A 13,439-nucleotide genomic window follows, 5' to 3' on the forward strand; every position below is an offset into this window, starting at 1 on the left:
AGATGCTGGTCGAATTGAGACCGAGGAGGGAGTTCAAGTCTTCCGCTTGGTTCATAGGGGGCTTAGGGCAGTTTTTCACTTGCATTTGGGTGTATCATCTGATTATTTTTCCCCTTTTTCTTATATATGATCCTTTGCCCCCGATCGTGATCATATATTTCATGCAGTTTCCTATCCTGAGGAGGGAGTTGGAGTCTTCCACTCAGGTCCATGGGAAATAAGCACCCATTTGCCCTATTTGTTTCAGGCAGCTTGCAATGTGGATTTTTAAACTTTAGCAAGTGCATTTAAATGTATATCTAATAAAAGTTATATTTTAGGGTACTTGGTATAGGCGTTAATGCCTTTGGCATTTGTTTTCACTTTATGCCATTTATGAACCTTGCCAAGCTTTTTAACAGCTTCTAGGACCCTGTTGTACCGCCTCTAGCTTGGATACAAGATGTGATACAGGCGGGCATGGAGGCTCTAGTACCCTGTTGTACCGCCTCTAGCTTGGATACAAGATGTGATACAGGCGGGCATGGAGGCTCTAGTACCCTGCTGTACCGCCTCTAGCTTGGATACAAGATGTGATACAGGCGGGCATGGAGGCTCTAGTACCCTGTTGTACCACCTCTAGCTTGGATACAAGATGTGATACAGGTGGGCATGGAGGCTCTAGTACCCTGTTGGGCCACCTCTAGCTTGGCTACAAGATGCGATATGGGCGGGTATAGAGGCATCCAGATTCTGTATGGTATCCTGCGGCATATCGCTCTGCATTTGCTGTAACTGAGCCTCTAGATTGTACAAGCTTGTAGGCATCTCATATGGTCCAGTACATGTTCTATTAATGACAAACCTAGTAACCGGGCAGGCCACAGAAATGCGGCAATGTTGGAGAAATTCTTCGTGGAAGCCGTCATGAGAGGAACACATGTGGCTGCAGGATGTCCTGAAGATATCGCTGAGTTATCATTGTTCTTTGTACTACTACTGGGGGTGACCGACTGTCGTATGGTATGGCCCCCTAGACCATCACACCAGTATTGAGGGGAAGCGTTCTGCTCTAAAGCTAAGGCAGGATTGAAGCGCTCACCCCGGGATTTCCAGACACAAACATGGCCGTCGTGCCCAAACTAAACCTGGATTTGTCGCTGAAGAAAACTCGTTTCCACTCCGTAGCGTCCAGCGTGGGTGTCAAAGGCAGTACATGTAATAGGCACCGTAAGACCAAATGTCCTTCAGCCAAGCATATGGAAATGGTTCCGACAAAAGGCCTTCAACAATGGTGCCACCTGGTGCTGCTCAAGCTTGTTGGACACTTCTCTCTACTGGTGGTCTGTCAAGGGCGTCCTGAGACCGGTCGCCTTGTGTGCATGTCCTCACGCATCCACTGGTCCCAACACCTCCTAACAGTCTGGTCAGAATGGCCTAGGTGGCATGCAATTTGTTGAAATGACCATCCAGCTTCTCGCTATGCAATAACGCGCCTCCTTTCAAACTCTAAGTGAGTGAAATGAAGGATCTTAAATGCATGTGTCTATATTATAAATCTACACTGCAAATATCTTCTATCAAATCCAGTGGGAGAAATTTCATGATGACTGTAATGGGAAGTCCAACCTACCTTCCCATGTGGAGGTTAACCAAGCAATGGGCAAGGCATGCGATGAAGTCTTGGTCATGATTCCCGGGTCCTAGGATCAGATTTCTATTTACTGTAAGTACTCTCAAAGAATCCAAAAGGGCCACTTGCTGAGGCACGGTCTTGTGGGCTCTGGAGAACTGGTATAGCACAGTCCGGTTCAAGCAGTTATAAATCGCTTCGAGGGACACACTTTGGGAACGTCTTTTCGACTGCGTGAGAAAATAAAAAGAATGAGAAACAAATCGTGCAAATTCATTTATAGGCACATTCATGAAAATATCAATCGCTTGCTCAATAACTAATTGTGTTTCAGGCGGTACGGTTATTACATTGTCTATAATCTGGCCATAGACGGAATTTCATTTCCTACTGGACGCAGCGATTACGAGGCTTTTAATTTAGGAAAAGATGTTCTTAAGTCACAACTGACTATTAATAAATGTGAATATAGAGGCAGAGCGTGTTCAGACCTGCTAGTTCCTCTTACTAGATTGTCATATATGAACCAACAGTGATATAGCAACCTACTTAATAATTTGCAATAAAGTTTATATCCATAGAGATGGCACAGGAATAATCACCCAGCTATATATCACAAACTCATGCCTTTTTTTTATTTTTGCAATAATTGGTATTTAACCCTTTCCAATTCAATGTCGACCTTCATCCGACATTAAGATTTCCCTGCATAGCTACAATGTCGGGGAAGGACAACACATGTTTGTAGCAGCATGCAAGACAGGGCTCCTATGTCAGAGGCTGTTCTGCATATGTACATTACAGGGCTCCGATGTCAGAGGCTGTTCTGCATATGTACATTACAGGGCTCCGATGTCAGAGGCTGTTCTGCATATGTACATTACAGGGCTCCGATGTCAGAGGCTGTTCTGCATATGTATATTACAGGGCTCCGATGTCAGAGGCTGTTCTGCATATATAGGTTACAGTATGCAGGACAGAGCTCTGATGTCGGATGTTGTTCTGCATATATAGGTTACAGTATGCAGGACAGAGCTCTGATGTCGGATGCTGTTCTGCATATGTAGGTTACGGTATGCAGGACAGAGCTCTGATGTCGGATGCTGTTCTGCATATGTAGGTTACGGTATGCAGGACAGAGCTCTGATATCGGATGCGGTTCTGCATATGTATATTACAGTATGCAGGACAGAGCTCTGATGTCGGATGCTGTTCTGCATATGTATATTACAGTATGCAGGACAGAGCTCTGATGTCGGATGCTGTTCTGCATATGTAGGTTACGGTATGCAGGACAGAGCTCTGATATCGGATGCGGTTCTGCATATGTATATTACAGTATGCAGGACAGAGCTCTGATGTCAGATGCTGTTCTGCATATGTATATTACAGTATGCAGGACAGAGCTCTGATGTCGGATGCTGTTCTGCATATGTATATTACAGTATGCAGGACAGAGCTCTGATGTCGGATGCTGTTCTGCATATGTAGGTTACGGTATGCAGGACAGAGCTCTGATGTTGTTCTGCATATATAGGTTACAGTATATGGGACAGAGCTCTGATGTCAGATGCTGTTCTGCATATGTATATTACAGTATGCAGGACAGAGCTCTGATGTCGGATGCTGTTCTGCATATATAGGTTACAGTATGCAGGACAGAGCTCTGATGTCAGAGGCTGTTCTGCATATATAGGTTACAGTATGCAGGACAGAGCTCTGATGTCGGATGCTGTTCTGCATATGTAGGTTACAGTATGCAGGACAGAGCTCTGATGTCGGATGCGGTTCTGCAATTGTATATTACAGTATGCAGGACAGAGCTCTGATGTCAGATGCTGTTCTGCATATGTATATTACAGTATGCAGGACAGAGCTCTGATGTCAGATGCTGTTCTGCATATGTATATTACAGTATGCAGGACAGAGCTCTGATGTCGGATGCTGTTCTGCATATGTATATTACAGTATGCAGGACAGAGCTCTGATGTCGGATGCTGTTCTGCATATGTAGGTTACGGTATGCAGGACAGAGCTCTGATGTTGTTCTGCATATATAGGTTACAGTATATGGGACAGAGCTCTGATGTCAGATGCTGTTCTGCATATGTATATTACAGTATGCAGGACAGAGCTCTGATGTCGGATGCTGTTCTGCATATATAGGTTACAGTATGCAGGACAGAGCTCTGATGTCAGAGGCTGTTCTGCATATATAGGTTACAGTATGCAGGACAGAGCTCTGATGTCGGATGCTGTTCTGCATATGTAGGTTACAGTATGCAGGACAGAGCTCTGATGTCAGATGCTGTTCTGCATATGTATATTACAGTATGCAGGACAGAGCTCTGATGTCGGATGCTGTTCTGCATATATAGGTTACAGTATGCAGGACAGAGCTCTGATGTCGGATGCTGTTCTGCATATGTATATTACAGTATGCAGGACAGAGCTCTGATGTCAGATGCTGTTTTGCATATGTATATTACAGTATGCAGGACAGAGCTCTGATGTCAGATGCTGTTCTGCATATGTATATTACAGTATGCAGGACAGAGCTCTGATGTCGGATGCTGTTCTGCATATGTATATTACAGTATGCAGGACAGAGCTCTGATGTCGGATGTTGTTCTGCATATGTAGGTACAGTATGCAGGACAGAGCTCTGATGTCAGATGCTGTTCTGCATATGTATATTACAGTATGCAGGACAGAGCTCTGATGTCGGATGCTGTTCTGCATATGTATATTACAGTATGCAGGACAGAGCTCTGATGTCGGATGCTGTTCTGCATATGTAGGTTACAGTATACAGGGCAGAGCTCTGATGTCGGATGCTGTTCTGCATATGTAGGTTACAGTATGCAGGACAGAGCTCTGATGTCGGATGCTGTTCTGCATATGTAGGTTACAGTATGTAGGACAGAGCTCTGATGTCAGATGCTGTTCTGCATATATATATTACAGTATGCAGGACAGAGCTCTGATGTCAGATGTTGTTCTGCATATATAGGTTACAGTATACGGGACAGAGCTCTGATGTCTGATGCTGTTATGCATACATAGGTTACAGTATGCAGGGCAGAACTCCGATGTCAAAGCCTCTTCTGTATATATACGTTACAGTATGCAGGACAGAGCTCCCATGTCGGATGCTATTCTGCATATGTAGGTGTACTGTAACATACATATGTCCTGCATACTGTAACAGATATACAGAACAGTCTCCAAAATTGGAGCCCTGTCCTGCATACTGTTAGAAACATGTGTCAACCCTTGTTCAACATTGGAGTCATGAAGGGAAATCTTAATGTCGAATAAGGGCAGACACTGGATTGGAAAGGGTTAAGAGCTGGTTGCCATTTGTAACCACTCAAAGATGGTGTAAAAACGATTAAAGCCACATAGTCAGCCATAGGGCATAAACAAGACACTTTTATCACATAGATGCTTCTGCATAAAGAAGAGCATATGCAGGAAGGCCAGGGCAGGCTGTTGGGCCACGTTCACACACTGTTGCAGAGTTTTTATACAGAAGGTAACTGAACTCCCCACAGCAAATATGCAAAGTACAGTACAACGTAAGTGAATAGGATCTCACCATACGCCATACACAAAAGGTACACATTAGATAGGTGTTTGACAAATATACACGAATGCTCAGCACGGCTGCATGCGCATATATGCTCTGAGTGTACAGAGGGAAGAAAGCTGATGCCAGACAATCCTCTGAGGCTTGAGTACCTGGGGTCTTCAACAGCTTTTCTAAAATATACCAGGTTCTCCTTACCCTCCAAATTGCTGCTCTTCACACCCTATTGCAGGTCTGTAAGTTATGATTTTCAGGTGGTTTTCCACATTTATCTGTTTGCAATACACTTTCAGGGAAGGGGTGAGTAGCAAGCATATCATTCTGCCAGTAGTTCCTGTCCTGACTTTCTTGCCCTTACTTCCCAACACAAAATGAGAAACCCATTCTGGTACTTTTAGCGTAAAATACTACATTTAAAAAGGACACTATAAAAATGTAATTTTTTTTCATTAACCTTTTAACCTCTAATACAGCTAAAAAAAAAAATTTTTTTAAAAAGGAGGATAACAAAAAAACAGCCCTATATGTCACAAAAAAAAAAAAAGCGCAGGAAAAATAATTTTGGTAGTTGTAGAAGAAAAAAAATAGGTCCGTAAAACCACCGAGAAGTAAAATCCCTAAAAAATGTCAGGTCTTTTCGGACCAAAATACCCTGGTCCTTAAGAAGTTATGCCAGAATTCTGCCACGCTTGGATTATTAAATCTGCGCCACTCTCCACAGTTCATAACATTCTTACAATTATGTGTCCTCAAGTTCCCACTTCCGGCTATGTATTCTCTCCATGCTCTCCCCCATTTCCCCTAAAGGGGAGGGGAGAGGGGGAGGGAGAGGAAGAGAAGGGGAGAGAGAGAGAGAGTTCCCCTCCGTTCCTCTCCCCCGCTCCCCACCCCCTGCTGGCACCCGAATCTTTTGAGACGAGCGGGCAGGTACTCACAAAAGGCAATACTCACTCGAGTATTTGCCCTTAGCGAGTACGCTCGCTCATCTCTAATTGGAAGTCATCCAGGTATTTTCCCTGAAACATTGTATTATATGACAGCCGTTCGTGGAATACATGCATGACTCCAGTGTGCCAGAGCAGGAGCAGCCCTCCGGTCTGGCTCATGGAGGGGGTCCCCAGCACTGGATTCCCCCTATATGATGCCATATATCCTAACAGGGCGTATGAGACAACCTGTCTTCCCAATTGCCCAAGGAAATAAAGCGAAAGTGAATGAGGAAATAAAATAGAACAAAACGGTGAAATACCTGCAGTCTGTCCCTCACCTGTGAGATGAGCTGGATGATACAGTCTACTACCATTTTGGAGTCTTTATTAAACATTCCTTGCCACAGCTTGTCCACAACTCTCTGGGTGAAATAAAACACATTATTTACCAGCACCTGATAACTTCCACCGGTGGTCACGGGTAATGAAGCGTCTTCACCTAGAAGGAAAAAAAACAAAAACATACAAAAACATTCAATAAAGAGGACTATGAACACGCAGGGAGCACGCCACATAGATACACGCATGTATGTAGCAAAATCACCAGTGAACAAGTCCGTCCTTTAGAGGCATTACATTTCTAGGTTGTCCAATCACAGTTGGAAAGGCTTTTCCAACATAGAATACAAATTGGCCGGTAAGTGGCTAAAATAAAAAAAGAAAATAAAAAATTTCCTTCTTAACCCCTTCACACCCCAGGATGGAAACTGAGCCTGCTCTATACATGGCCAGTGTTTGCCATCTTTGACAGCCAACACCAGGCCACAACAACCACATTAGCGCCGATCATAACGGTTAACCTTTAAGTGTCATAGTCAAGCCTGCGAGAACTTAAAATGGCCCAAGTGGCAATCGGAGGTGCCAATGGCCTCCCCGCAATCAAGGGCTGCTTTCTGAGTGCCATGGCAGCTAGAGGCCTTGTGAAGGCCTTCAGAGCTGCCATGTAGTTCTGCCTGCAGCACGGTCTTACTACAATACTGGCAGAAAGGTTATATACTGCAATACTGAAGTACTGGAGTATATGGTGTAAGCAATGAAATGATCGCAAGTTCAAGTCCCCTGTGGACTAAAAAAAATAATTTTTAAAATAGGTGAAAAAATATTCTTTGTTTTGCAATAATATATAAGGTTTAAATCCACTAATTTTTCTGTATTTATAATTTAAAAAAAAATCAAAACAAAAAGAATGGCCAACAACATATTTGGTATCACCATGTCCGTAAAAGTCTAATCCATCAAAGCAACACAGGGTGAACATTATCAGAAAAAAATACACAATGCCAGAATTTTTTGGTCACCTGTTCTCCAAGAAAAACAATTAATACAAAGTAATCAAAATGTTGTATGTGCTCTAAAATGGTACCAATAGAAACACAACATCCTGCAAAAAGCGAGCCCTGACACAGCTATATCCAAGAACAATAAAAATCATATGGCGCTGAGATGATAGGATTTTTTTCTTTAACCCCTTAAGGACACGGCCTATTTTGGGCTTAGGATGCAACGATTTTTGGCGGATTTTCATCTCCATTTTTCAAAAGTCATAACTTTTTTATTTTTCCGTTGACGCGGCCGTTTAAGGGCTTGTTTTTTGCGTGGCGAACTGCAGTTTTTATCGGTGCCACTTTTGGGTACATGGACTATATTGTAAAACTTTTATTATTTTTTTTATGATAGCAGGGAGAGAAAAAGCATCAATTCTGACATAGATTTTATTTTATTTCTTTACAGCGTTAATCATGCAGCATAAATGAGACACTAAATTCTTACTGCGGGCCGGTACGGTTACAACGATACCAAAATTCTTATATTTTTTTTAGGTTTTTACACTTTTTTGCAATAAAACCCCTTTTTTTTGGAAATCCTTTTTTTTTCCTATCGCTGCATTCAAAGTCCTGTAACTTTTTTATTTTTCTATGCATGGAGCTCTATGAGGGCTTATTTTTTGCGTGACGAGCGGTAGTTTTTATTGATACCATTTTGGGGAATATACGGCTTTTTTGATCACTTTTATTGCATTTTGCCTTTGTTTTTTAGCATTTTTTTTACGCTTTTTGCCGTACAAAATAAAAAGTGTGTTCAACTTTTTGTACACGTCGTTACGGACGCGTCAATACCAAATATGTGCCATTTTAATTTTTTTTAACTTTTTTTATGCTAATTTTAGAAAAAGCACAAAAAAAGTTTGTTTTTTTACATTTTTCTTTTTACACAATTTGAGTCCCTCTGAGGGACTTGCAGCACTGTACCTATGATCGCTGTGATAAGGCATGGCAGGGCTACTGCCCTGCCATGCCTTATCGCTTATACAGCGATCATAGGCATTGGCACTACAGGACACCAGTGTCTGGCGTCCTGTTGCCATGGCGGCAGGCTGGGCTCTCACGATAACATCGCGAGAGCCGGCTGAAGACATAGGGAGTGCGCCCTTAAAAATGTTGCAATTGCATTTTTTTTTTCCATTTCACTCCACTTTGAAATTCCAAAGTTTTTCAGTACATTAAATAGCACCATTGAAAAATACAACTTGGCCAGCCGAAAAACAAGCTTTCATGCAGCTACACTGACAGAAAAATAAAAGAATCCTGATTTTTTGATTGCTTAAACTGAGTGATCGTGGCTGCTGGGTGAAAGCACAGGAGGAATAATCACTGAGGCGACTTAAGCGCCCAACAATTGTCCTGTATGAAAGGACCCTAAAAGGTCCTTTTACACAGGCAGATTATTTCCCAAACAAGCACCAATAAACCATATAGCAAGTAGAGAAGTCTTACATTTACACGCTGCATTTATGTGATGATTTAGATGATTATGCACACATACCATTCTACATTATTGTTGGCGGCAGATCTCTGTTTACACAAGGGGATATGCACGAACTAAAAATAAATCTAATGCCCACACAAACAATGTGATGAACGACAAACGGTCATCGGGCCAACCGTCCGGTACACGCGGTCATCGGGCCAACCGTCCGGTACACGCGGTCATCCGGGCCAACCGTCCGGTACACGCGGTCATCCGGGCCAACCGTCCGGTACACGCGGTCATCCGGGCCAACCGTCCGGTACACGCGGTCATCCGGGCCAACCGTCCGGTACACGCGGTCATCCGGGCCAACCGTCCGGTACACGCGGTCATCCGGGCCAACCGTCCGGTACACGCGGTCATCCGGGCCAACCGTCCGGTACACGCGGTCATCCGGGCCAACCGTCCGGTACACGCGGTCATCCGGGCCAACCGTCCGGTACACGCGGTCATCCGGGCCAACCGTCCGGTACACGCGGTCATCCGGGCCAACCGTCCGGTACACGCGGTCATCCGGCCAACCGTCTGGTACAAACGATCATCCGGCCAACCGTCCGGTACACATGGTCATTGGGCCAATCGTCTGGTACAAACGGTCATCCGACCAATCCTCAGGTACAAACGGTCATGCGGCCAGTCATCAGGTACACGCGGTCATCCAACCAATCGTCAGGTACAAACGGTCATGCGGTCAGTCATCAGGTACACGCGGTCATCCGGCCAATTGTCAGGTACAAACGGTCATTCGGCCAATTGTCAGCCTGTGTAAAAGGGCTTTTACATCTTCAGTTTTGAACTCCTCTAACCTTGAACATTCGAGTACTCTGGGAAGTTCACAGTCAGACTTCCGTCTGGGTTTTAGTTTCCACATTTTACTAGATGCAGTTCTCCTTTTTCAGCTGAAGTGCGCAGTAACTTATTATGTCCTTTACTTTAGTTCTCTTTTAATAAGATGCTGCCATGTTGATCACCAGAAGGATCGGCGCCCCAAGTTGCTGGCACTGAAAACTCACTTCCTCATTATTGGAAGCTCCGGGTCAGAATATTAATCTCTCCTACTGGTTTTATTTTTAGTTTGAAAAACAGAAACACACATTAAAAATGAGAACCCCGGAGCTAGTCTATGCTAATTAGGTAGTTAAAAAAGAGCTCCCTCTATGGCACCTGAGACTTGTGGTAAAGGACGTCTGTTCAAAGTGATGTTGTAGAGGGATTTCGTCTTGAATAACAATAATCAGCAAGCAAGGAAGGGCAGAGTATAGACATACACACCGCATAGAATGAAGCTCAATGTGTGAATGGAGGGAGACAGACTAGAGTATAGACAGACTAGAGTATAGACAGACTAGAGTATAGACATACACACCGCATAGAATGAAGCTCAATGTGTGAATGGAGGGAGAGAGACTAGAGTATAGACAGACTAGAGTATAGACAGACTAGAGTATAGACATACACACCGCATAGAATGAAGCTCAATGTGTGAATGAAGGGAGACAGACTAGAGTATAGACAGACTAGAGTATAGACAGACTAGAGTATAGACAGACTAGAGTATAGACAGACTAGAGTATAGACAGACTAGAGTATAGACATACACACCGCATAGAATGAAGCTCAATGTGTGAATGGACGGAGACAGACTAGAGTATAGACAGACTAGAGTATAGACAGACTAGAGTATAGACATACACACCGCATAGAATGAAGCTCAATGTGTGAATGGAGGGAGTCTTAACCAGAGCCAGACAGGAGAGAGAGAGACAGACTAGAGAGAGAGAGAGACAGACTAGAGAGAGAGAGAGACAGACTAGAGAGAGAGAGAGACAGACTAGAGAGAGAGACAGACTAGAGAGAGAGAGAGACAGACTAGAGAGAGAGAGAGACAGACTAGAGAGAGAGAGAGACAGACTAGAGGGAGAGAGAGACAGACTAGAGGGAGAGAGAGACAGACTAGAGAGAGAGAGAGACAGACTAGAGAGAGAGAGAGACAGACTAGAGGGAGAGAGAGACAGACTAGAGGGAGAGAGACACAGACTAGAGGGAGAGAGACACAGACTAGAGGGAGAGAGACACAGACTAGAGGGAGAGAGACACAGACTAGAGGGAGAGAGACACAGACTAGAGGGAGAGAGACACAGACTAGAGGGAGAGAGACACAGACTAGAGGGAGAGAGACACAGACTAGAGGGAGAGAGACACAGACTAGAGGGAGAGAGACACAGACTAGAGGGAGAGAGACACAGACTAGAGGGAGAGAGACAGACTAGAGGGAGAGAGACAGACTAGAGAGAGAGAGACAGACTAGAGAGAGAGAGACAGACTAGAGGGAGAGAGACAGACTAGAGGGAGAGAGACAGACTAGAGGGAGAGAGACAGACTACAGGGAGAGAGACAGACTAGAGGGAGAGAGACAGACTAGAGGGAGAGAGACAGACTAGAGAGAGAGAGACAGACTAGAGAGAGACAGACTGGAATGTGATTGTTCTCAGTAAGAACAGTACACATCTGTTTCATTATGTCTGAGGAAAAATCCTGAGAGGTTGGAAAGCTGGCAGTAACATCATGTATTTTTGTAAGCCATTAAAAGGTATCATAACTACAAGATGACTTGGTTCCTCTTACTCATTTTGCTCTACTGGCTAACATGGTACCAAACCTTTTCTTGTCAGATAGACTAGAATCAGACAAAGATAGATAGATTCCAGACTATTTTGTAGAACATACCCTACTGCATTCAGATTGCGTAGACACAACTTCCAATTAACCCAAGCCCCAATGTCAGTAATGTAAGAGAGACATGCCAATAATAGACTGGTTTATTCTAGAAATAGCAATGCCAAAGCAAGTCAAATGATAGATGAGGACTTAAACGGGATGTACAAGAAAACACTTTTATCACCTATCCATAAGAAAGGTGAGAAGTGTGAACATTGGGAGGTCTCACTGGTGACACCACCACCGATCCCAAGAACATGGGTCCCATGTCACCTTCCTCCTCTCTGTAGGCTTACTGCACCCCTTGCAATGAGAAATGTGAATAGACCGACAAACGAACATGCTTCGCCAGTGCTCCATTCAATCCAATGTCACTGTGGGTGGGTGCAAAGAGACCCGTAGGGACAGAAGAGGGGAATGCGGGACCCTCGTTCTTGGATCAGTAGAGTTTCAGTGGTGAGACCTTCAGCCTCTTCTATGGCTAGGTTATAAAAATGTTTTCTGATAGAAGGCCTTCAAGTTCTGGAATATTGGCAGCAGTGCATCTGTCACAGGAACCACCAGGACCACAGCGGGCTGCAGCGCTGGATCCCGGTGGCTGCGGAGGAGTAAGTATACTTCTGGTAAACATTTTTGGAATCTCAGTACAAAGAAAGAAAATCATTAATCCCAAAATATAATATTCATGTAGAGCCGACTCTACGGCGGCGTTGACACAGCGGACTTGATGTGGAGTCCATGCAGATTCTGAGTGGATTCTACGGCCTCATGTCCACGGATGGGTCGGACCCCGCAGCGGAATGTGGAAACCCCCTCCACATTCCAAGTATACCCACCTAACAGAACATCCGCAGCCAGTAGGTGGTCCATCACACTGTCCAGTATATAGGTCTGAAATTCTTTCTGCTGAGCCCTTGTAGATCTTTCAGGAGAAGCCTGCAAAACAATTAGCGTCAGCCGTGTTATTGTATACAAAAGGTATTTATGGGCGTTTAAAGGGCAAGTATAGTCAAAAAGAAAACCCCAAAGTATTATTTAAAGGGATATTCCGATTACGCAAAGTTGCTGTTGATTGAAGTTATTAAAAGTTTGCATTGTGGTTCTGCTTTGGATTTTGTGTCTGTAGCTCTATAAACCATCACCTTCTCCTGCACTTCACAAGTGTTTATTCCCAGGTTGCCATGGATACGTCCTGTAGACATTCCAGTGCTACAGGTCGGGCATGCTCAGTAAGAACAACCAAAGACAGCCTTTTTTTCCTCTTTTTCGCTTTCGGGACCGGATTGCTGACCAATAGTGGGGAAGCGCACAGAAGGAAAGTACAGAGCGAGGAATTATGTAAAAAGTAGTTTCAAGCTACATATCGGCCATATTGAAAAAATAGTGACGCAGGGAAACATCGGAAATGCCATTTGAGAGCAGACTGAAGGACTTTTGCTGCACGTTCTAATACAATTTCCAAATATATTGTATATTCCCGATTACTGAGACCCTACAGGTATGTGCACACAGTGGTGTCCAATGTAGATGGGACGCGTACAGAATCGTGTCGGAAAACTCAACAAGTAGACTTAGCTAATTGGCAAGGTTGTGTGGATCCGTGGCAAATACACAGCTTCGCCGCAGATTGCTGCCGCGGCTTTCAGAGACAAAAGCCACCCAAAAGAACCCAAGTTGGATTCCACCATGTGTACATACCCCAACAATGACCCAATCCTTC

General features: G+C 44.1%; 1 protein-coding gene across 2 annotated transcripts in view; it reads right to left on the minus strand.

The window, feature by feature from the left end:
- The window catches only part of WDFY3 (WD repeat and FYVE domain containing 3), a 279,283-nt gene that overhangs the window by 70,564 nt on the left and 195,280 nt on the right, over positions 1-13,439 (minus strand). The window contains exons 36-38 of one of the 2 annotated variants that reach the window (XM_066574359.1): positions 12,556-12,655; positions 6,454-6,632; positions 1,613-1,842 (exon numbers count right to left, since the gene is read on the minus strand). In XM_066574359.1, coding sequence (XP_066430456.1) covers positions 1,613-1,842; positions 6,454-6,632; positions 12,556-12,655 — 509 coding nt within the window. The remainder of the gene's footprint in view (positions 1-1,612; positions 1,843-6,453; positions 6,633-12,555; positions 12,656-13,439) is intronic. The other variant, XM_066574358.1, reaches the window with a different exon arrangement.

The sequence above is a fragment of the Eleutherodactylus coqui genome, chromosome 7 (assembly GCF_035609145.1).
Source record: "Eleutherodactylus coqui strain aEleCoq1 chromosome 7, aEleCoq1.hap1, whole genome shotgun sequence".
Classification (NCBI taxonomy): Eukaryota; Metazoa; Chordata; class Amphibia; order Anura; family Eleutherodactylidae; genus Eleutherodactylus; species Eleutherodactylus coqui.